The 25,907-nt window shown below is 39.0% G+C and overlaps 1 protein-coding gene across 2 annotated transcripts in view; it reads right to left on the bottom strand.

The window, feature by feature from the left end:
• Positions 1-25,693, bottom strand: part of CERS6 (ceramide synthase 6) — a 145,113-nt gene extending 119,420 nt beyond the window's left edge. For both annotated transcript variants that reach the window (XM_075609160.1, XM_075609159.1), the window contains exon 1: positions 25,306-25,693. In XM_075609160.1, coding sequence (XP_075465275.1) covers positions 25,306-25,475 — 170 coding nt within the window. In that variant the 5' untranslated portion in view covers positions 25,476-25,693. The remainder of the gene's footprint in view (positions 1-25,305) is intronic.
• Between the last annotated feature and the right edge of the window lie 214 nt (positions 25,694-25,907).

Here is a 25,907-nt window from a genome sequence, read left to right on the forward strand (position 1 = left end):
AGACTGCTGTACTACGTACCTGTTCCTTCCCCCGCATTACCGGAAGCTGCCAAGCCCCAAACGGATGTGACGTCAGACGCCGCTCGATCACTGCCTGACTGCGGGAGAATTGGAAAGACGGTCCGGTCACCACTTCTCTAGCGTGAGATCTACTGCTTCACTATTTGATGTGCCTATTTTACTTGTACACATTGTGAGTACACTCCTTACCTTTTATTGCGATATAAACCTTTTTGCTGGTCTGCACTATGGTCTCTTTCCTGCTGTGTTTCCTCATGAGTTGATCCAGAGTGCAAGCCCTCTCGAGTTCCTGCAACCCTGTTCCCTGTTACACGCTTATTCTTCACCTACTTTTTGTAAGTAGGTAATTCATATGAGCCAAGTTTTTCTTTTTGCCCATTTTTTGTGATTTTATTGCACCATATATGTTTACTCTTTTTTTGGAGTGTTCCTGATTTATCGCTCCCTTCCCACCCTGGATGTACATTATATTTAAAGACATTTAATATGTTAGGAGCATATGTAATGGTTACATGACCAGATTATAATGTGAGACAGCTGAAGTCTTGAAAGAACGTAGAGCAGTGGCAGCTTTGAGAGTCTCCGGTAGATTGTTCCAGTCAGGAGGTGCATGGTAAGAAAATGAGGAGTGACCAGATTTCTTGTGGGACTGTGACCAGTCTTTTTGGAGACAGATCTCATGTGATAAATGCTGCGTTTGGTAGGGGCGAGGAGCTTGATTAGGTAGCTTGTCCAGAAAATATTTGAAGGCAAGATTGGAAAAATGTACTTTGCGTCTAGACTCAAGTTATGGCCAATCTAGTTCCCTGAAAATGTTGCATTGATGTGTGTTGTAATTACATTGTAGGACAAAGCGGCATATTAAGTTGTAGAGGGTGTCTAGCTGTTAAGGTTAGTTTGGGGTGCTGTGCTGTCCCAATAGTCTATAATTAGCATTAGCATCTGATGTGCGATTCGTTTTCTGACTCAGGGAAGAATTGCTCCTATAAAGTATACCTAGTTTTGCATAGGTTTTGGATGTCAGAGTATCATTTGCAACCCAAATGTTAAATGGGAGTCAAACCATATGCCCAGATATTTAAAACTAGTGAAAATAGCTATGTTGGTGTTAGAGTTGGTTCTGTTCTGCAGCTCTGTCGTTGGTAGATTTAGGAATTTAGCCTTAGTCCCAAACACTATTGTTACAGTTTTGTCAGTGTTTGAAAAGTTTGTTTTGGGAAATCCAGTTTTCATATGTCGAAGCGCATCCTTATGTCATATGGGTTCTCCCAGAGAGATCACTGGCAAGAGAAGATGAGATATCCCGTATTTGGTCCCAAATACACCTCTGTAGACATTTCTCTGATAGCTTTATTTTCTTTCATATTATTTCAACGCTGAAGGATTATTGTTGTTGCTATTATTTTTTCTGTAATTTTATGGATTATTTAATTTGTTCTCTTGCTCCATTTTAGTAGATGCTACACTATATTTACAAATTCAAATGCAAAGAATCTAAAGCTTGCTCTCAGCAATCTTGATCAGAATGCATGACCTTGATCATGATCTTACATGAAGTTACTAAAATGAGTAGGATTGACGAAGCTATTACATTTTTTAACAACAGAAAATACAACATTATGTACAATGGCACTTTGGTTTTAGCATGTTTGTATCCAATCCTCTGTGACAATACATTCATATGAAAAATGCCTTGATTTAAAAAGATCCAGATTTATTGAACATTAGGGCAAAGGCTCTTTGGCCTGTATTTGTGAACTGGTTAAGTAACATTTATGCAGTAAAAATCGGAGGAGCTTCCTAAAAGAATTCCCTTTTCTTTCAAAAGAAAGTGGAAATATAAGTCTGAAAGAGCAAAATTCTGGGTGTGGAAATAAGGGTGATTAAAACATTAGAACATTGATTAACATAGAACATAATTAAAAAAAACTTTCTTTTTTTTCCCAACATGTGACTGTCCTTTTAAAGCATTCAGTATGTATTCTGTACCAGGTATTGAAGAAACAACATTCCAATCTGAATGTTTTGAAAGAACACAAGTATGCTTTTGCATCCAAGTCTTACAATCTTGCAAAATCTACTTTTTTCCTATATATATCAAGAAATCTTTGGACATCGGACACAGCTATCGGACACAGCATTACTGTATGAAGTGTGACTGTACACTGCCACTCATCAAAACCCAGAAAACATTCTAAAAATAAATGAAACCACTAAATAAAGACTTCTAACCCTTGACCACCCACATAAAATGAGTTATCCCCATGGGTTTAAGAGAAGTAAAAACAGTCAAAATATAAAATGATAAAATAAAGGGAGTGTGATGCTCTGCAGATTTTAATTAAATCACCACTACTTTCTTAGGAAGAAGTTACAATGGAAAGTTTCAGGTGCATAAAGACATTCAGCTTTAAGATATTGTACAAGGAAGTAGGGGTCATATTTACTAAGCACCTTTGGCCCTGGAGATATGAAGTATTATATATAACCTATTCACTTGAATGAGTTGTAAGGTATAGCAATTATGGGCCTCGGTTCAGTTCTGTGGAGCTGGGGGGGTTTCAAAATTCTTCCTCCCTCTTTCAATCCTAAAACAAGGAACGTCTCTGTAGAGCACCATTTCATATTTGGGGAACAGAATGCAATGTATGGCAGTTCTGAATATGTCGACCTGAACGGTGAATATAAAATTGCTACCAAACAGAATAAAGACAATATAAAGCAATAAATATAGAAATGCTTAAAAAAAACAAATTCTAAATGCAAAACCCATTTCACGTCATATCATTGTCTGGGAGCATTCAGTCTGTCATTGTTTTATTATGTTGGAAATGAGTGATCCTTCAAAACTAATACTTTGAGTTATTAATCTACCCATCCTTTCGAGACGCTGTGTGAATACAGTATAAAGCTTTTAAATTGCTTGAAGAATAAACATACTCATTATGCACGAAGAGAATATCCCATTATCATCATGTCAAATTATTGGATCAATGACAACTCAAACAATACTGCAGATGTTTATTAATTTGGATTTTAAGTTTTCATGGATCAAACACATTAGTTACAGAAATTGCTAAATTATTTTTTTTTTATGTTATATGAGATCATGAAAAAACGGCTTTTTTTAACTTCCAAAAATACAATTTTATATTTTGCAGCTTTTATGTTAATTCATTTACTGATTGAAGAAAATAAAAAAACCATAATAAAACAATTAAGCTGTGTTACCAGTTTTCCCCCCAAACACTTTGACACATTATTTATTTATTTATTTATCAAATGTTTTACCAGGAAGTAATACATTGAGAGTTACCTCTCGTTTTCCAGTATGTCTTGGGCATAGAGTTAAGATGACAAATGCATGGTTACAAATACATAGTTACATTAAGTGAACAGGGTTATTTATACATTATATACAAGACATTGCATGCACAGTTAACGATAATATATATTATAGGTGCATGTAACAGTTACAGACCAGATTAAAATGTGAGACAGCTTTAGGATGGGGACCATGGTAGAAGCAAGAGGTTTTAGGAGATGTGTGGGTATGGGGTGGAGGTTGCATGTGGTGGAGGTTGAGGAGAACTGCAGGAGAGAAACGTCATCTGTAACTGGAGCGGAGTCAAAGGCAGATGGAAGAAGATTAGGGAGGAAGGGTCCCCTATATGTCAGGTCTCTTTTAATACCCATGGAGCCTGTGGTGCAGTTGGTGTCTCCAGGTGATGTATTCCGGGGGAGACTAGATGACAGAGAGAGGGGAACTCTAATGGATGTGTAGTGGGGAGCCAATAGCCAAGGTAAGATGATTGTTTAGTATTTGGACCCCCAAAGTAGCATTACCCAACACACTGTTACAAGAACATCTCAGTCCCAAAAAGTAAGAATCTGCTCATTTTCAGAGGTTAGAAAAAACAGCACAAAATGTATACATTTATAAAATATACATTGTACTGTATTATTATTTGAGAACTCTATTATGAGGTTTAAATGCTCCATTGTAAGAATAGACTAGCAATGCTCAGAGTCTTGGGCAAAGGCTGACATGAAAGCATAGCCGAGTCGAGTATAACCCGCAGCCAATATGGACTAACAACTAATTGAGCAGTAAGCCATCTAAGGAAGAGAAAAGTGGGCGGAAATGTTGCATGTGTGAGATGTGTATGTGTTTCACTCTAAAACAGCATGAGAATCCCTGCTTGAGAGAGAGCTCCGAACAGAAGCATAGCTATGAATACCTAGCTGCTGTCACTGTGTTGATTCCTGTAACCCAAGATAATAAAGAAATAAACTTAAGGAACCAAAGAAGGATGAGTAGCAGTGTTGGACCTTTCTTCCATGTAGTAACAACGGAGGGAGAGGGAGTAGGTGGTATGATGCCTTTTATTGGACCAACAAGAAGTTGAAATGTCATAACCTTTCGAACCCGATGAAGGACCTTGAGAGGTTGGAAAGCTTGTAACATTTCAACTGCTTGTTGGTTCAATAAAAGGTATCATGCCCCCCTACTCCCTCTACCTCCTTTGTTAATACTAACTTAAGGAAGAACCTTGAGTTATTATTTCAGGCACAATTTATAAAAGAATGTTTACTAGTATAAGCAGTGACATGGCATGTCACTGTTAGAGACATGTTACGTTATTGCCTAATGACCATTTCCCCAATTACTTGCTGAATTATTAGTTCTGTGCTGAGGTAGGATGGAGTAATATATACTTAAGAGATATACCAAATTATCTACCACATTTCCTTTTTATCGCAAAGTAATTTTATTCAAAGGGCGGCTAAATCTATTTTTGTCAGTAGGAAGCAATTATTATGTGTTCTTCAGCACAGTGTGTAGTAAAAACATCATATATATTCAGCGTTTATGTTTAGGAGTGGCAACATTCCGTTTATTTGCCAAAAATGTCAACAGTGTTTTGTATTGAAAATTGATTCAAGGTCATAAGCCGTGCAAAGGAGAATCATCATACCAAAGGAGATAGCAAAATACCAAGGCATTCTTCAGAATGTTACTCTAGAATAAACAAGTAAGACAGGGAGAGATTGAAGAGTATATTTCTCCTCTATTCCAGCAATCTGACCTCTGGCAGTGGCCATTACACAGTAGTATGGCACTGAGATCAATTGTGATTTCCCTCAGCTGCACTGTTACTTAATCATAAAGAAAGTGTTATTATGACAGGGCGCAGTGGATATTAAAATATTTATCTCCATCAAATAATGTCAAAAAAGCATTTTCTGCCAGGGTTTAGTAATGCATTGCTAAAGGGTTAAATAATCTGCAAAATAATAGGCTATTTATTTAATAAGGTCTTCACTTTAAAGATTTCATTTTGACTACTGGGAACTTTTTTAGCAATGCATCACCCCGTTGTTAGTTAAGTGACACGTACTGTATGTAGAACTCTATGTGGCACTATGAATAACATTTGCTCCGAAACTTACCAGCTGAAACCTCTAATAATATTATTCTGTAACAGACACTGGGGCCGATTCACTAAGCAACGTTAACTAGTGCTAAAATCGGTTCTATCGCTCGGCCGCAAAAGGCTGAAGCCATAAGCGCTATTCACTAAGGCTGTTTGGCGCGTTTACGGCCTGCCTTGGCCAAAAGGGCCATAGCACGCGATCACCTTTTCCCCCCTGTTATCGTGCTAAAATTTATTTAGCACGATAACTATTATTAACAAGCAGCCTGTAAGAACTGCATGGAGACGCTGCGTCTCTATGCACGTTTCTTACAAGCGATCGTGCTGGCCAAATATGATTTTTAATAGTAGTATACATGAGCAGGGGGTCTTCTGAGCTGAACCGCATTGGTTTCAGGTCTGAGGACACCCTACTTCAGGAGTTACAGGCCCCTTTATGGGGTGCCGGTATCCCCTGCAGAATTTAAATGTCCCGGTCACGTGACGCGGGAGCTTTAAAGTGCAGGGGATACCGGCACCCCATAAAGGGGCCTCTAACTCCTGAAGTAGGGGGTCCTCGGACCTGAAACCAATGCGGTTCAGCTCAGGAGACCCCCTGCACATCTACACTAGTATTAAAAAACACATAACAATAAATAATAATTCATTACCATAGCGGCTATCCGCTATGGTAATGTAGATGCTTTAATGTACATTTTAATAATAGTGTGCGGGAGCAGGGGGTCCCCTGCTACCGCACAATATTAATAAAAATACACTAAAGCAGCTTCCGCTAAGGCAATGAAGGGGTTAAGGCATAATAGCATGTTTATTGGGGACAATTGCCCCCAATAAACATAGCAATATACCACACACATCCCCCCCGCCCCCTAACACATACTATACATTAATGTGCAAAATTACTATTATCCACATATGGATAATAATGCATTTGCCCATTAAATATACATTAATACAATAAATACATTAAATATATGTTGTACTCACCCTTGTCCGGCACCCACGATGAAGGCCAGCCGCATCTTCCTCCCCATCCATACACTGGGGTGCTGAACAATATACACAATAAGAAAAAGTGCCAAACTAATGTCCCCTAACCCCTTAATGACCTTAGCAGTTATTAACAGCTACAGTCATTAAGGGGTTAAGCCACCCTGACCCGATACCCACCCTTCACCCATGTATTTGTACAGTGGCTTCATTATATATATATATATATATATATATATATATATATATATATATATATATAGTATATGCATGATTAACCAATATACAAATAAATACTGTACATGGCCAAATACAAATCTCTCCAAATATCAAACAGCACCAAGCTCAATTAATATCTAATAAATCAAAATACAAACACTCAATTTGACAATGTGTACATGATACAATTAATATTTGCATATATATACTATGTCAAACAATGCTCCAAATCAACGACACTAATCCAAACAAGATACAAATACAATCATTAAAGAAAAACAAAGCATCAACACAATTAATTTACCATCAATTAATCCAATCACCAATCAATTACAATACAAATCAATTACACACTTCAAATCCAACAAACAAACCATTGTGAACAATAATCTATGTCAAAGTAAACATTTGCAAAAATTACATGTACATTATAAACACATTTTAACACAAGGCAGCCAATTGCAATTCCAAAAAACATCCAAACAAGGCAAGCCAACAAGTTTTTATTATACCTGTATGTCTATCTATAGTTTACAGACATAAATACAGGTGCAATAAAAGAGCATGAAAAACAATTGAAACACATTAAAAAATCAACATACAATACAACCACTGATTTGTCCTGTACGTATGTATACCCATAGTGACATACATACATTAAGGCCAAATAAATGGACATTAAAAAAAATGGACGTCAGGAAAAAAAATCCAAAAAACCTGTAAAATAAAATTAAAATACATTTTATGTTTTTACTTACCATTAGATGAACCAGTCACAGCAATCAAGGGGAACCGGAAGCACTGGAGCAGCTAATCCAACAACAGGAACCAGGTAACCATAAAATAAAAAAACCATTACATTCCACAAGTGTCTTTATCTTCTTTTTTCTAGTTGTAATCCATAGTGGGGGTCTTCTCCGTCTTCTTCTGTCTTTTTCCGGGGTCTTCTTATCTTCATACGCCACGCCCTGCTTCTTTCTTCATAGGAGGTCTTTCCTCCTCGGCGTCTAGCCTCAAAATGAGACGACATAGGCTTTTAAAGGCCTATGACGTCACATTTTCATCATATGGTTCTCACGGCCCTGATTGGGCCGTGAAAACCATGTGTTTTGGCCGACAAAAAAAAAATTATGACGTCATTTAAAGGCAATGAAAGCACAGCCAATCAGAATTGGCTGTGCTTCAATTGCATTTAAGATGATGTCATGAACAGAAAGATGGCCGGCCTCACATGGTACGGTAGCCAATCAGAGCGTGGGAACTCCATCCCAACTCTGATTGGCTCAAGTAGACGATGTGACAGAGGCTTTGGGGAGAACGGATATGACGTTATTGAAAGCCTGTCACATGGTACTTGAGCCAATCAGAGTTGGGCTGTATTCCCCACACTCTGATTGGCTATCGTACCATGTGAGGCCGGCCATCTTTCTTTTCATGACTTGTGGAATGTAATGGTTTTTTTATTTTATGGTTACTGGTTCCTGTTGTTGGATTAGCTGCTCCAGTGCTTCCGGTTCCCCTTGATTTGACTGGTTCATCTAATGGTAAGTAGAAACATAAAATTATTTTACAGGTTTTTTGGATTTGTTTTCCTGACGTCCATTTTTTTTTTAATGTCCATTTATTTGGCCTGAATGTATGTATGTCACTATGGGTATACATACGTACAGGACAAATCAGTGGTTGTATTGTATGTTCATTTTTAATGTGATTCAATTGTTTTTAATGCTATTTTATTGCACCTGTATTTATGTCTGTAAACTATAGATGGACATACATACAGGTATAATAAAAACGTGTTGGCTTGCCTTTTTGGATGTTTTTTTTATTTGTAATTGGCTGCTTTGTGTAAAAATGTGTTGCTCATGTACATGTAATTTCTGCAAATGTTTAGTTAAAGGCTGGTTGCTATAGATTATTTTATTGCCTTATTTTTGGAAGATAGATTTTGTTTGATGGTTACTTTGACATAGATTATTTTTCACAATGGTTTGTTTGTTGGATTTGAAGTGTGTAATTGATTTGTATTGTAATTGATTGGTGATTGCATTGCTTGATGGTAAATTAATTGTGTTAATGCTTTGTTTTTCTTTAATGATTGTATTTGTATCTTGTTTGGATTAGTGTCTTTGATTTGGAGCATTGTTTGACATAGTATATAGGATGCAAAGATTATTTGTATCATGTACACATTGTCAAATTGAGTGTTTGTATTTTGATTTATTAGTTATTGATTGAGCTTGGTGCTGTTTGATATTTGGAGAGATTTGTATTTGGCCATGTACAGTATTTATTTGTATATTGGTTAATCATGCATATACAGTATATATATATATATATATATATATATATATATATTGTAATATATATATATATATATATATATATATATATATATTATAATATATATATATATATATTATATATATATATATATATATATATATATATATATATATATATATATATATATATATATATATATATATGATGAAGCCACTGTACAAATAAATGGGTGAAGGGTGGGTATCGGGTCAGGGTGGCTTAACCCCTTTATGACTGTAGCTGTTAATAACCGCTAAGGTCATTAAGGGGTTAGGGGACATTAGTTTGGCACTTTTTCTTATTGTGTATATTTTTCAGCACCCCAGTGTATGGACGGGGAGGAAAATGCGGCTGGCCTTCATCGTGGGTGCCGGACAAGGGTGAGTACAACATGTATTTAATGTATTTATTGTATTAATGTATATTTAATGGGCCAATGCATTATTAGCCATATGTGGATGATAGTAATTTTGCACATTAATGTAGTGTATGTGTTAGGGGACGGGGGTATTTTTTTACAGTATTGTTTAATTTTTGGGGGCACGCACACCATTGGTACTGCAGGCCCGCGGGGACCTCGGTACGCCCCCGGACGGCCGCGGGGACCCTGGGACGCCTCCGGACAGCTGTGGGGACCCCCGGGGACCCCCGCAGGGACCCCCAGACACCCCAGCGGGCCTGTTATATGGATGGTGTGCCAGCAAAAAGGTAAACAAAGAAATATTTTCTACGTCCAGCTTCTTTTGCGCCTGCCTTTTGCTGGCGCGTTTGTTTGGAGTGTTTTTTAAGGCCGTTTCCCTTAGCGCTGCTTAGTGAATCGGTAGTACTGGCAAAAATCAGAGCAATAGGCTGATCGTGCGCATTTTGCGCCGAGGGCAAAAAAATACCTTTTAAGACCGATAAAGCGCAGTTATCACTGCTTAGTGAATCTCGCTGCAGCCTTATCGGGCTTAAAGGGTACTTTGCGCTCCTAAAGCCACTTAACGGAGCTTAGTGAATCGGCCCCACTGTGTCCTACTTCTCCTTGGACTAACTACCAACAGGAAGAGCTCCTCGGTTTATAGCTGATGAAAAGGGCATATGCGATTGAGATAATACAGCAGGGGTGCACAAACGTTTGGTGCTGCGCCCCCCTGCTGCTCTCCTCCATTGGTCACGCCCCCCCCCTTTCCTTTGTACTGGCATCAAATGACGCTGGGGGTCATGTGACGTGATGTAATGCACAATATTCATTTTTCGACAGTTAATGGTGTGGGGGAGAGGGGAAGGGGGTCGCACGGCTGAAGGTTTGCCTTGGGGCACCTAATACCCAACCCTGGCTACATCTGTATATGAGGAATATTAGCCACTAAACCCTTCTCTGAAGAAATGGGATACACTGTTCAGGTGTGCCATTGTGATACACTACAAGTGCTAAAAGATAGGCTTAGACAGCTGCCAGTACTTCCTTTAGAGGGTCTTTACCTCATGTTACATATCATTGGATTTCTGTCGTTGGAGCATTTTTGTATCATGTTTGTTAGTCTGTTACTATCTTATCTGTCTATAGAGAAGGTTTCTTTTTAACAATGCAGTTGAAGTTTTGAAATGCAATGTAAGTAACTAGTCAGGACAACAACATTAGAAGAAAGCTAGCGATAATTCTAAGGAGCCAACACTAGCAGCTGGAGGAGCCAGGAAACCTTGTGCTGTTCGAGCAAAGAAGCAGAAGAAATCGCTAACACATTAAATGTTAATCCATCATGTTAATGAAGATTTCCTTAAAACATTGTACCCACAATGGTTGGAGGAAATAGTACTACTGCAATGCAAATGGGACACATAAACAGTTTATTAAGATTGGCCTTTAAACACTATCTACGCTTCCAATTTGGAGCAATACCAACAACAGAAAAACAATGTACATCTTGAAAGCCCTCTTATTTGTGCTTCTACTACACAGCAACAGCAATGCCCCCACAAGGGGATATCTGGACCAGTTACCAACTGGCTTCATATTGCAAGGACATCTTCAAAAAAATGCTGATATCCAATCTGGGACGGATGCACCCTTTGACATTAAGCAATATCCAAGGACAAATTCTAACAGTACAGGCTTTTAAGTAGGCTTTCTAAAAACAAAACCTGGTATAACATGACCTGCTTATCTCGAGTCAGTTGGCAACACTATTGCAGAATGCATAAAGGCAAACAGCATCTAAAGCATGGACCTTCAACCACTTCTCCAAAGGGGCCACATCAGAAAGCATGTAGAAGTAGAAGGGTCACATGCTTATTGTTATGTCATTTTAGTTGCATTAAACTTGAAAATCATTATATTTCAACATTTTGCAAGTATTTATAACATATGTACCATATATATATTTACATGACTTTAACTTAAAAGTAAGTTTCAGTGTGTACATGTAAATTGCACTTCATTGCATAAGCAATCAGAATGAAATTAGCAGACGCAGAGTCCACACGCCACATAATGCCGCCCCTCCCCCCCCCCCCACCTCCGGACTGCATGTTGATCTAAAACAAGGGTCTCAAACTAACTCCTCAAGGGCCACCAACAGGCCAGCGCATATGGATATCCCTGCTTCAGCACAGGTGGCTCATCAGTGGCTCAGTCTTCGACTGAACCAGGGATATTCCATCAAAACTGGCCTTTTTGTGGCCCTTGAGGACTGAGCTTAAAACGCCTGATCTAAAGTATGCAAGCAATATTCAAAACAAAACATCGAATAAGACTCCTACAGAAATTCGAATATGAACGCATTACCAATAGCACACTTTTCATTTTTTGATCCCTCTGTAATACGGTACTCCTTTTTTTTATTTTTTATTCTTCTGTATCTGCCACCTATTAGTTATGCATTAAAATGTAAAATAAGCCAAAGAACAGTATGCAACACTGTATGTGCAATACTAAATGTGAAGTAAATGTAACAAAAAACAAAGAGATCCCAAAGTAGCTTTAGAGAAAACTGTGCCATACCTTTGTCTACACAGTAATTAGAACATTCCATTCAATGCTTACAAAGCGCATGTTGGGTGTTCTAGGCTGGGAAGCTATATATTCTCAGCCATTTACATGTAAAAACAAGAAAAAGGACATGCACATTAATACGTAGTATTCTAACCATACTGTGAGATATCATAAACCCAACATGCTTCCCTTTCATTAAATCCTTTCATTCCATTCTGTAGATGCTTGCAACATCCCACATTAAATACGTTTTATTTGAAACCAGGGGTGCAGAGAAATATAACAATCTTAAGAGCCAGCAAAAGTGTGAGTGTGGGCGGAGGGGGGAAAGTGGGGCGGAGGGGGGAAAGTGGGGGGGAGGGAGGGGACTGTTACGGCACTTCCCCCCCCCCATCCCCCTCCGGTGGAGGCTCTGTGAGCACACACTGACATACACTCACACTGTCAGACACACACTGACATGCACATATACCAACATACACACTCATTTACTCACAGTGACATATTGACTGATACACACCCTCTCCTACACCTTCGCTCCTGCCACAAGTTTACTGCACTGTAAAAAATTAGCATGGGGATGGGCATAGTCACAGAGCGCTCCGTCCTCCCCCCCACCTTTCCATCCTCACGCTTTGTTCCCCTCCTATCCTCTGCTCTTCGCTCCCTTCCCCCCTCACTGGAATAAAGGGTGCAGTGCTGAATGACCTGTCAGTCACCACTACGTCCAGTAAGAGTTCAACCTATCCTCAAACTAGCAAAGCAGGGCAGGTTGCGATGTTGCCAGTCATGGCTGTTACTAATAGGTCATTTTTAGACGTTTGTCATTTTTCGATTCTTGCTTGAATGTAATCCTTTGGATAGCATCAAATCTATCAGCATTTTACATGAATACTTTTATTGTCTTCAATGAATGCAGAACAAGCAATGCAAAGCTCAATTTTGAACTAAGCTTTTTTTGGGGGGAGGAGGGGGTGAGACCCAGAATGTTAGGATTCCAGATATAGAAGAACCTGCCCACTTAATTTTTCTAGTTTACTCTGGTAGAACTCACAAGCTTTTTCTCAATAAAGAGCAAGAAGTCAAACCAAATAGCATATGTTCAACCGGGGGCAAACTAGATATATACAAGAATTTGTAACAAATAAGGCTACAATTCATTTGTTATTATTTCAAGAAATAGGCCATATTTATTAAGCAGTGCTATGCCCTGAGCATTCTGCTCAAGGATGTCATCTGTCTACTAATTTTGTATCTAAAAGGTCTCTCCCGCCTAAAAATTTTCTCACTCACTGTCCCAAACCTCAGGAATGCCCGTCCGCTCAATATCTGACTGGCACCCTCTCTTTCCACCTTTAGGACCTTTCTTAAAACACACCTCTTTAACGAAGCATATGTCTCGCAGCAGGCCAAGAGCAGATGATACTATACATCTCAAATGCACTGACCTTGGCCCCTTGCAGACACACTTACCATAGCACCCTCCTACTGTCTCTGTAAGTTCTCCCTAATTACCATATAGATTGTAAGCTCTTTGGGACAGGGACTCCTTTTCCTATTGTTTTATGTTTCAAGCGCTTATTACCACTATGTCATAATATTATGTCACGTGTATTGTAAAGCGCTATGTACCTGGATAGCACTATATAAATAAAGATATACATAAAAAAACAGGCCGCTTACCTCTGCATGCGCTCCACTGCAGCAGAAAATAGTAAGGCCCGGCCTGGCTTCACGGGCACTGCTATTCAGGTGGGGGGGGGGAGGCAGAAGAGATGGAGTGTAAAAACATAGGGGGGTGGAATGTAAAAACAGAGGGGGGGGGTGTGTAAAAATGGAGGGGGTGTAAATAGGGGTGCTGTGTAAAACAGGGCGGGAGGGTGTAAAAATGGACTTAGAGGGAGAGAGAGGAGTGGAGATGAGAGGGCTGGAGGGAGGTAGAGGGGTGGGGGAGAGGGAGGGGTGGAAAGGGAGCAGGTTGGGGAATAGCTGGTGAGGAGGGGTGAAGGAGGAACATGTAGGGGAGTAGCTGGCGAAGAGGGGAGTATGTGGTGAGAAGCTGGTGAGGAGGCAGGGCCAGTACAACCACTAGCCAGTCTGTGGTGGCAGACTTTTGGGGGGCGGTGGAGGGTGAGGCAGTTGATGGCAGCAGCACGTCTCGCAGCAGGCCAAGAGCAGAGCAGTCGCTGAGTGGAGGAAGAAGCGTGCACTGCAGAGGAGGAGGAGGAAGGCGGCAATGTCTGTGGCAGAGGAGCTTCGGTGCAAGGAGAGACCTCCACAGCCAGGTATGTATTGTATTGTATGTCTTTATTTATATAGCGCCATTAATGTACATAGCGCTTCACAGTAAGTAGTAATACACGTGGTAATCAAATAAATAATAGATAATATAAATAACAGGTCATGGGAATAAGTGCAAGGGGTTGGACATAGAATTGAGAAGGGGGAGAGAGAATTGTGTCGGGATGGGTCAAGTCCAACCAACATAAAAAAGATTCCGACATTTTGGGTAAGTTTTATTTTGGGGGTGTGGGGCACATGACTGAAGGTTTGCCTAGAGCGCCAAATCCCCTTGAACCAGCCCTACGTAACATCAATTAGTACAGTGGACCATAAAGCTTATTTGAAATATGGCGAGTCATACTGTGAAGCAACCAATCATATCGCAATCGACCAAAACACTCCACTGACTCCAGAATAATGTACATTGAATTACCCCAATAGTATAATATGTGGGTTTGCACATTTGAAATTGATAACAATGTTGAGCATTTTAAAAATTGCTACAATTATTACAAAGTGCAAAATAACTACACACAGTTCAAATGTGTTTGAATTGTAGAGTAAATCAGCATTTTGCAATAAACTTGTCATGCGGTTTCAAATCTTTTCTAAAGTTATAATTGTTTACTTTCATAATTAAGCTAAAGTTAATGCTGCAACATACAGTAGTGACAGCAGAGAGGGTGTAGTAAATGTTTTAATGAATACATATTAGACTCTGTACATTGCCTCTGTGCCTATTCAACAGATTTTCGGGACAGCTTTGTCTCTAAACTATAACCATTTTGGGATTTGAAGGCAAGACTTTTTTATTGTTAAAAAGTGCAAACAATTAGTGTATATGTCATTTGAACTATATGAAGGGGAATTGCCAATCTTGTTTGCATCCTTTAAATTAACTATGCCTATTTAATTGTTAGATGACCAATTAAGAATGTGAGCAGCCAAAGAGAAATGGCAAGGGAACAAACAGTTAAGCCCACTTAATAGGTAGGATAAACTGAAAAAAATACAGTATTTACAAAAAATGTATACTTGCTACAGTGTATCCAATTTTTAACTTCATTTAATCATTTTTATTTTTGAAACATATGACTTTCACTCATTTAGTTACATCCTACAGTGGCTTGTACCCTTGACTCCTTCCTATAACCATTGTTTTTCTGAACACAAAGGACAGAAATACAAAATCCTGATTGTAAAGTGATGTGTATTGGACAAATCCATATGTAGTCCCCTTGAGAAATCTCTCTTTGTAGGGTAAAATGCACTGGGCTATTGTTTTTTTATCTTCCATATCGTGTAATAAATGAAGTACTCATTTTTTATTCTAGAATGCCAATATTTTTTCTTGTTTTGTATTATAATTAAATATATTTAAATAACTATTCGTATTATCATTTATTTATGAAGCTCCAACATATTCCGCAGAAGTATATAAATGATATAAACTGAATGACGTGTCAAATAAGTACAAACAAGCACAATTTGAGACAAAAGGTAAAGTGTCTGACGTTGGGGAACAGTGTGACTCCCGGGCAACGCCGGGTCTCTCAGCTAGTGTCACTCTAAAACAGAGAATCCTCATTAAAACCTTGGCCTTCCCTTTCAGCTTTTATCTACATTGCATACATAAAGCTATTTTATAGGAGACTATACTATACCATATACTAGACATATACTATGGGCCTCATGCAGAGAGCAGCGCTAAAGTAAATCTCGCCATTTTTTTGAGAAATTCGCGCAGAAAACAGCAGAAAATGGCGAGGTACGAAAAACGCGCCATTTTTTTTTTCTATTTCTGAATCTCGCCGCGCGGCTTGCGAGAACCTACATCTCGCCAGTGTTAAAAATATCCGAATTCAGAAAGGCGCGATCGCCATCTAGCGGCTGTTCGCGCCAAGAAAATGGCGCAATTTTCTACAATTACCTCCGCCAAAAAAAGTTGGCAAGAAGCTGGAGCTCGCCGGCCATAGGGAAAAAAAAAATGCGCGATTTTTTTCTCTCACTTTTCTGCAGCGCGCATCTCTCCCTTTTAAACTCGCCACACGCATTCATGCCATAAATTGCGAATTTCGCCCATTTCTGCATATGGAGAAAAAAACTCTCCATTAAAGCTACTTTTTCTTAAACTCTCCAATTTATTCTAGCGCTGCTCTCTGCATAGGCCCCTATGTTCTATGAGATGGAATAAAGTGCATTTCTTTTGATGCAATATCTTTGCTTGAGCAACAAACTACAGAAGCCTTTCTAAGGCGTCAAAGTACAAAACAATTGGGCCTATTTTTAAGAATGAAAGGTAAAATAAGCTGTCTGATCAGTCCTGTACTGATGAGTCATCCATGGGAAAAAACAAGCGCATTAGGGAAAGACCTATTCAATAACACGGTGAACATACTGTACCTGCCAAATGCCGACTTGCTAACCTACTGTACATTCTTTGGAGACACAAATAAAGCTGTTGATATTGTTCTAACTGTTTGAAAAATACTTTTTTTTTTAGAAGCGTGCAAATTTATTTAAATCCGAGAGGAATTACTAAAATAGCATTTTTTGCACATCTCGTTGAGATAGGAATTGCAAATTCCCTCCAAAACCAGAAATAGGGCTTTTTGTGTGGCAGTGGCGGTGCACAAGGACAACTTCCTAACTTAGTAGTATCTCCAGCTGTATACATGTCCCCTCAAACTTCTCTCCAAATTACTTAGTGAGAGATGTCTGTGCTGAAAAAGGAACACACTCTGGGAGAGATAGTGATAGCTATATAAAGTATATTTAAATTAGTCACAAACCCTTAAATATATCCTTAAGACCAATCAATCTAAGGGCTCTTGTGATGAAGGGGTTATCAGTGTTAGACCCAACAGGATTAGAACCCACAATTCTGCCATCCAGAACTAGCATTGAACTAGAAAACTCGAATCCTGGGGCCCAGGGAAACTGCCTGCTGCCCTGCTCATTGTCTCCAATATTCATTACTGCAACATTTTTTTAGCTGGCCTCCCTGCCTCCCACCTTACTCTTTACAATCTATTCAAAATACTGCTGCTTGAATCATGTCCTGGTCTTCTAGACTCGTATGTGCTTCTGACCTCCTGAAATTCTCTTTGCTGGCATCCTATTAATCTATGTATGAGCTATAACAATCTCCTCCTTTCCTTTAAGACTCTATACTCCTCTGCACCTTCTCTCTACTCTACTTAACTCTACTCTCTAGTTACACCCCTAATCTCTTCTTACGCTCGACCCAAGGATGTTTAATCTTTGCATCTTTAACCTCTACAGCCCTCTCCCGTTTTAAACCTTGTTTGACTCATTTTTGCAATTAATAAGATACTTGAACAAAAACAACAAAATGGGGGGAAAATCTAGGCTTTCCTATGGCAGGCGCCTGCTTTAATGAGCGTACCCTGACCGGGATATACACCCGGTTCTCCTGGTCCTCTTTCGGCTTCAATTCCTAGCCGCGACCGCTCCGGTCGATTCTGAGAACTTGGGCGCAAAAGACATGACCTGTAACCTGACTTATAGTGTTAGAAAGCTGACAGGGTCACACGGGCAACCAAAGGGCTTAACCTTTCCTATGAAGCCTGGTTACACTTGCCCGTCACAATTTCTAGGGGGGGGGGGTGAGGCGGTTACAGAAGTCCTGCACCCTTCCCCAAGGCATTTAAATTAAATGCCCGGGGAGGCGCGAGGCATCTCTAACTCCCTGTAATCTGCCGGAGAAAATTGACTATTACAATTGAAATGTATGGTTTCAATGTTCAATCAAACTTTTCCCAATTTTTCTAACTTAAAAAAAAAAAAACATGGACATTTTTCGTAAATTCACCCATCTCTACCCCAGAGCCAATTGGCAGTAGAGTTAGACTAAGGACAGGTACAAATCTGCAAGATCCTGGCCTGGGTCTCTTTTATTGCACCGTTGTGCCTCTAACTGACTCAGAGTATCGATTTATACTGAAACGGTGGTCGGGGAGTTCTACTATGCTGTCTTCTAGTCGGCCACTTTTTTTGAAGCCTAGTAAGTGGCACTGCAGCAAAGAAAGGAAAATTATATTTAAGAGCCAGGCCTAAAAGCTACAGCTTAGCAAGCAAGATGATCTGTCTATAGAATTTAAGTAGATCAATCAATACTAACAATCAATATAGTAAACATGCATAAGATGCGCAACCTCTTTGTTAATTTCCATGAGGACATTAACCACCATTGTAGTTTAATGTCCACTGTTCTTCAGTGTCCTTTCACACAGTACTCGTTATTTAAGGGATTCACAAAATGTCTACCATGATACATAAGGGCAGACCCTATTTTATTTTTATTCCCAACCGTTGTTTTAAAAGAGGATACTGACAATAATGCCCTTTATGTAATTATACAAAAATAGCACAGGGCAGAATTAAGCTACATATCATGTTCCACTTTATAATAGAAATCTTTGGATAGCAACAATAAATCGCCGTTTATGCACAGACATTAAAACGATACTTTTGCTAATAGTCTTCAGATCTATAGGACCAAAAAAGGTCAAAGACTACAGGAAGAAACACAACACTGGTGACATAAGATAATAGAGTTTGATTCTGTTATATCTGTAGTGTGCTGCTTGTCCAATCCTTTAGTATTCAATAACTCAGGTTGTGAGTTAGCAGCCAATGTTTAATCTGACTTAGACATTCTGTTGAAAGTGTTTCAGAATTTTGTGCTAGTATACTGCCATTGTTTAATTAAGAAATGTGAATAAATAGCAAAAGCCTATATAAACCGATAGGATCACCCTACAGTATAGTGATATCATTAATTTTATGTCACTGCTACAATGTTATGCAGGTGGTATAATAGAATACATGTTGTTCATAGTTTCCAAATTTTTCTGGTGCTTTTCATTCTAAATACGCACATTTCTATTGTGAAGAGACATTTTGCATTTGAGATTTGTTTATTTACAATCCCGGCGACAGGATCGAAGTTTTTCCATTAACTCAGTGGAAATAGTTGTGGGACCCTGATATCACATCACTGATTGCAAATATGGTGCAGTTACACTGCAGAGAGCACTAATAATGATAAACCATCAAGTTTATCAGAATACATTTCAATTTAATGAACCATAAATTATGAATACCAAATGACTTCAGGCATGTTTAGAATAATATGTATCCTAAAAGCCCAAACAAATATAATAAATAACTCTGCAGCCTCAGTAAGTTAGAGATTTTTTTTAATGGTGTATGTTTAACAGATATTAATGAGTACCTACAACATAAATATAGAGTGTTTATTATTGCTACATCTGTACTACTCACTGGAAATATGTTTAAGCATTTACAGATAAAATAAACTACGAAGACATGGGGTCGATATTGCATTTAAAATACAAAATAAAAAATTTCCATTCATCAGATCAGCTAGAGTACTTTATCACTCCCATAAAATACCATACAATAGGGGGAGATGTAACCACCCACAAGGCAACGTGACCATCGTGAATATAGACCACTTTGTAAGTTAATGAGTCTACACGGGGTGCACAGCCAAAAGAACAAAAGAAGCAGAACTATCCCATGCATCTCTAATTGATCCCCTTTGTTCCCTCTTTAACAAAAAAGAAAGAAGAACATAATTGACCAGCTAGAAAGTGACACACTTATTTAATCAGAATCCAGATATCTGACATTTAAACACTGTATGATCTTTCAGATTCTGAAGTCCCCAAAGGTAAAACATGGGGGCGGGATCATGAGTGAATATTTGCCCTGCCCACTGTAAAATTGCACAGTTTAACACAGAGTAGTGTATCTGTGCCCTTATCATGTTTTAGTGCTCAAAGGTCAATGCATCAGGATTACTTACTATATTTGACCTCAGTAATTGCATCTACTGTATAAACTATTCGAGGCAGAAGTACCGTACTCATACAGTACAATCCCTCTTCCATCTTTGCAGGAGCCTTACTATACCACATTTTCAAAGAAAAAAGGTTTCTCTCCTTTACCGTAACTATAAGTTTGCAGTATTTAATACCACTACATTTAGCCTGTGCCACGCTTCCCCGTGGTATAATGCATTACTGTCTCCTCTTGAACTAAAAAGAGTCAATATGATATAGATAGATAACAGGAAAAGGGAGACCAAAAAGCGCACCAGCAAAAACGGAGCAGGAAGGACCCAAAACGGAAAAATAATTAAAAGGGCACTTTAATGTGACAAGAGACCCATCCAACGCGTCTTGAAAAAGAACGCTGTGACGTTCGAAACGCGTTGGATGGGTCTCTTGTCACATTAAAGAGCCCTTTTAATTATTTTTTCGTTTTGGGTCCTTCCTGCTCCGTTTTTGCTGGTGCGCTTTTTGGTCTCCCTTTTCCTGTTATTGCATTATTGTAGCTGCACAGCTTGCCTACCTATTACCAGGATGTGAGTATTGCTTATTTTCAGGGGAACCTGCCGATGAGACTGAGGGTGAGTGGGCTTGTACCATCTACCACCTGTCTTCAGGAGGATAGTACCCATACTATTGCACATTAAGTACTATATTATTCTTATTAGTACCCTGGTTTAGTGGTTTGGCTTATTTTATTCATTGCACCTGCATTTGAGTGCTTCAGCCACTTTCCACATGATATAGATAGATGGAAGATGCATAGATATAGCACTAACATGTATGTACTGTAACACTTCATAGAGACTTTCTTTGCTGGCACAAATCCTTGATCTCTTTGGTGTCAGCACAGAGATACGGTATAAAGTCACAAGGACCTACAGTATGATTAACTTAACCCTCTTCCAAGTTGGCAAGGTTTCCACGAAACGACTACTTCTCCAAAAATACTGTAAGCTACTTTATATTATTTCAGTCTATTGTATACCACTACATGAAGACACTACATTCATGCTGTATGTGTGTTTCATAATCCCAGGGAGGCTAAAATAAACTGATTTACTCAGAAGAATTACAATTGTTCTGAAACCCCTTTTGAATATTAATGACATTCATTAAATCGGTGTATGGCTGAAGCAAGTCTGTGCTCTGCAAGTGCTTAATAATCAATGACAAAACCTGATGCACCATCCAACAATAGCCATAGGCTTCCTGTCATTAGCAAAAGCATGCCATATAAATATTCCCTTTATACTCTGCAATGTCATCTTCTGATCAAATACTGGAATGATTGAACAAGCTACGATATTGTTCAGTTTTAGTTACAGAATCTTAAATCTTTCTCATATCAAGCATAATATTTTAGATGGTTCATTATGAGATGTATGTGTAGATCACAGAGTATCATACCATTGTGTACAAAGAAACATGTGTTCATAAATTAAAAAGCCATTTTAAGCTCTAAAATATCCCTTGAGGATGCCCCTTGAATTGATTTGTGAAGATTAAAATATTTCAAGAAGCCGAGATATGAGAACATAACATGTGACATATATTCATTTTAAGTGATATAAATTCCGGCTGAGAATTCTGTGGTTTAAAGGCAAAACATCCACTTGCACTGGGAAGTTCACCAAACTGCACAGAAAGGAGTTTCTAATATTACCTACTCAAGGCAACATTTGTAACGTGTTCTTTTCGTATTGATAACTTAAGTGAATGCCACAAATGAATGCACTTTTGAGGCTGGAGCAAGAAGACTAAAAATGTTATGGTCTCTAAGGCCTCGCTCAGACAGGCGCTTATGTGCGCGCGCACAATCGTCACTCTTTGAGTCTAGTGGATGACAGTTGTCACACTAGAAACTGCTTGTGGCGGCAAACTACAGCATTGATGCTGCAACATTTTGCCGCCACAATTCAAATTGAAATTTGGGGCTGCAGTCGCGTCACGTGAACTGGTTCAGCCAATAAAGGCGAGCTAGCTCTGTGACGTGTTCGTAACGCCCCTCCCCCCCCCCATCACGCCCCCGGACTCCTGCAGTTTGAACGCAGATCGCTGGGCTGCAGGAGCGCGCGGCAGAGGCGCGCACGCAAGCGCGTGGACATAGCAGCCTGTCTGTGCGAGGCCTAAGACAAGCCTGGATATGGATTTATTTCCAGAGCATAGAAGAAAAATCTGGTGATGAGAAATACCTATATCCTTTTCAAACTCAGCAGTGCTAGATAGGCCTACAATGCATTGCTCTGCAAGAGACCTCTTTTGCATGGGGTTAAACTCCTTCCCCTTTTTTCATGATATAGCACAGAGCCACTGATTGAGCCACCTGTGCTGAAGCAGGGATATCCTGAAAGCCTGACCTGTTGGTGGCAGTGAGGACTGGAGTTGGCCACCCCTGATATGTATAAACATCCAATAAAGAACAGTGGTTGCTTTTGTTATATTAGTGCTGTACCTAAAGTAAAATGTATTTAGTTTTATTTCCATGTAATTGAATATAACAAAATATACATGTATCAGTTGCGTCATATCTGTTAGTCAACCCATAGACCATATGACTTCAATACATGCAGTCCATAGCTGAGGAGTGCAAAGCAACAGAAGTATGGATGAATATAGCCCTCTACATATAGCCTAGAGTGCTTTGCTCTTCTTGTGAAACAGTACATTGGGGGTTATTCACTAAGCTGCCATATCCATTAGTTAAGTGATATTTCCTGAATAATAACATCAACTGGAAACTTTTGACCCAGTTGGAGGACGAAAAATCCTCAGTTGCAAACAAGGGAGTGGAGATGAAATAATTATAACTTTTATGAGCTAAACAGGTTTTCATTAGGTTTTATTTTAAAAAAATGTTGTGCATATAGTACCGTTTATATTGATTGTTCCAGGCAATTATCAACCAGAATTTCAATCAATCAGAAAGCTAAGATGCTAGTTAACAATTGTTAATTGTCATTTGGTTAATCAGGAATTGTGCTGTAGTAGTGCAATATACTTACTGCTCTTATTATTTTGACAGAAACATATCTTCTTGTGTTATTTTTTAAGATTGTTGGAATCCAAAACACTTGGTATAGATACATCTAAACATATCTTCTCTGTTGGCAAGCAGGTGGTCATTGGAAAAAGTATGAAGGTGTACCAAATCTTGAGTGCAGTAGAAGGATGACGTTGAATTTTAAAGCAGCAATACCCCCTCCTCTTCCCCGACTATGGAATTTAACTCCTATAACGTTCTTGATCCTTAGCCCAATTTTTTTTAAACCATTTTTTTTCTTTGAAAGAAAATTATGATTTTCCTAATCGCTGACATCTGAGGTTACCATGGTAACCTTTAGACTGCACTCAATTTTAACCACCCAGAAATGTAATATTTCAAACGCGTATCTCCTACAAGAAGCATTGGATTTTTAATAAAGACAGAGTTAGAAAGAGCAAGAAGAGATCTCTTAATGCAAGTTAAAAAAAATGCAAAAAATACAGATCAGCGTGGACTGCAGCTTTGACTAGTGTGGCATGGTTTCCAATTTAGGCAACTTTACCCTTGTTGCATTGCAAGCCTCACTGGCAATGAAGGAGTAAAAATGTGATTTATGTGAGACATTCATTAGGACAGGGGAGGCAAACTCCAGTCCCCAAGGGCCATCAACAAGTCAGGTTTTCAGGATATCCCTCAGCACAGGTGGCTGAGTAAATGACTGAGTCACTGATTGAGCCAGCTGTGCTGAAGCAGGGATATTCTGAAAACCTGACCAGTTGGTGGCCGGGACTGAAGTTGGCCATCTCTGCATTAGGAGGTAGTAAATGTTAGTTTACCACAAAGTTGTTATTGCTTTATGATGGATCTCCATGACCCTGGAGAGATCATATTTTTTTTTTAATCTTAACTATTTTATCAAACATTGAATTACAGTATTACAAGTTAATAACAGTTGAATAACAATGAGTATTTAAACGGCATTGCTTAACTTATTTGGCTTTCTTAAAAGAAAGGGTATTAAAAGATATGCATGCCATATTTTCACTGACATTTTTATTTCTGTATTTTCCTAGATGAATAAAGTACGCTTAACAATGATTACTATTGTTCTTAATGTAGATTAAAACACTATAGCTCAACAACTGGCAGGGAAAAGGTTAACAGTGCAGAACTAAATGGAGAAGAACTCAATTTAGTTCTGAAATAAAAACTGTCAGATTATCATTGAAACTCATTGTTACAGAGGCTGTAGGAATTTTACAAGTGAAGCATTACTTAAATATCTGTGTTTACATACAGTATATAACAAATAAACTCTCTCTCTCTCTCTCTCTCTCTCTATATATATATATTATATACAAAATGAATATATACTTATTAGTATCATAACACTCATAGTTTTGCTTTAGTACAATGTTATACAGTAATCATAGTAACTCCTAGGGGAAATAGAAATTATTGTTTGCTTCAACTAGCGCTCCACAAAGGGTCCAAGCTGCAATAGATCATTTCCTCCCGAGGCATTTCCATTCAACGAATCGTGGCATCTAGCCCAATATTTAAATATGAAATGTCTTAACACTTTAGGGGAGACAAGAGTCCCCATTCCTCATCAGCATTCTTTTCTCTATTAATGCATGTCAAACAAAACAGGTATGCAGGTCCACAATTGATTAATGATAGATGCAAAAGAACACGCATGCACCTGAATTCCATGCAAAGAGAAGGACTAGATCCTGTAATAATGTGGCAGGGTTGACTGGTGAGATCTGTATCATCTCTTAATCTATAGGAGTCCAAATTATCCTTCCAGATCAGCATCAACGGAGACTTGTTAAACTGACCTCTGTTACACCCTGTACTGCTGATAACTCACAAGCAAATTTCGCCTTCTACCGACGGTAATAGCCCAAAGAGTAGATAAATTACCCGACCTCACAGGGACCAGTCAGGGCACATTGGATCCAGCCAGGATGATCTCCCAGCCTAACGTTCACCCAATGCGGACATGCGAACTCTGCACCATTAACTCTTGCACATGTGCAAACAAACAAGTCTGTTGACCCTGGTCATGCCAGGATCCCACCCATCTAATAAATAGATTATTGCTCAGCAGGAAGGTCGTGCGTGTGGAATCAGATGTGGATGTGCACTGAGTGTGTTTGAGTCTTGCGATGTTGTTCTTACCTTTCGAAGAAGAGCCGGATCATGAAGATGCAGAATGCCAAGGGGATGGCCAGATACAGATCCTCAGCTTGAGGGAAAGTAGCTTCTTCTGTGTTCTTCAGATCCGCCCAGGTTACATTGTGAGGTAGCCAAAATCTCTCATTCCAAAACCAAACTAGGATACCTGCCATCTTGACTATATGCTCTTTATTTTGTATTCCGCTGTGCCTATCAGGCTGGGGTGGTGCTGTCTTTGATGGCTGGATGGTGGTATGGGACAATGATGCTCCCTAAGTGTCTCAGGGTAAGACCGGTTACTAATCAGTTTCAGCTCTGCCTCTTTTTTCCTTTCTCTTTCCTTCTCATCACTAGGAATGGGGCGGACTCACACACACACACATACACACACACATACACTCTCTCTCTGGAGCATCCACAGCTGCAAAACCTCTATTCACTTGTAAGAACCATTATGATTGGATAGTGTACACAGCACTATCTAGTCTATTGTCCTTTATTGGGCAATCTCTCATGTATCTCCTTAGCACAATGCTGCACAGAATCTAACTGTTTAACTGCAGCATCACACCTCAAAGTGTAAAAGAAAAACAACTAAACTAATA

This window comes from Ascaphus truei, chromosome 7 (genome assembly GCF_040206685.1).
Source record: "Ascaphus truei isolate aAscTru1 chromosome 7, aAscTru1.hap1, whole genome shotgun sequence".
Classification (NCBI taxonomy): Eukaryota; Metazoa; Chordata; class Amphibia; order Anura; family Ascaphidae; genus Ascaphus; species Ascaphus truei.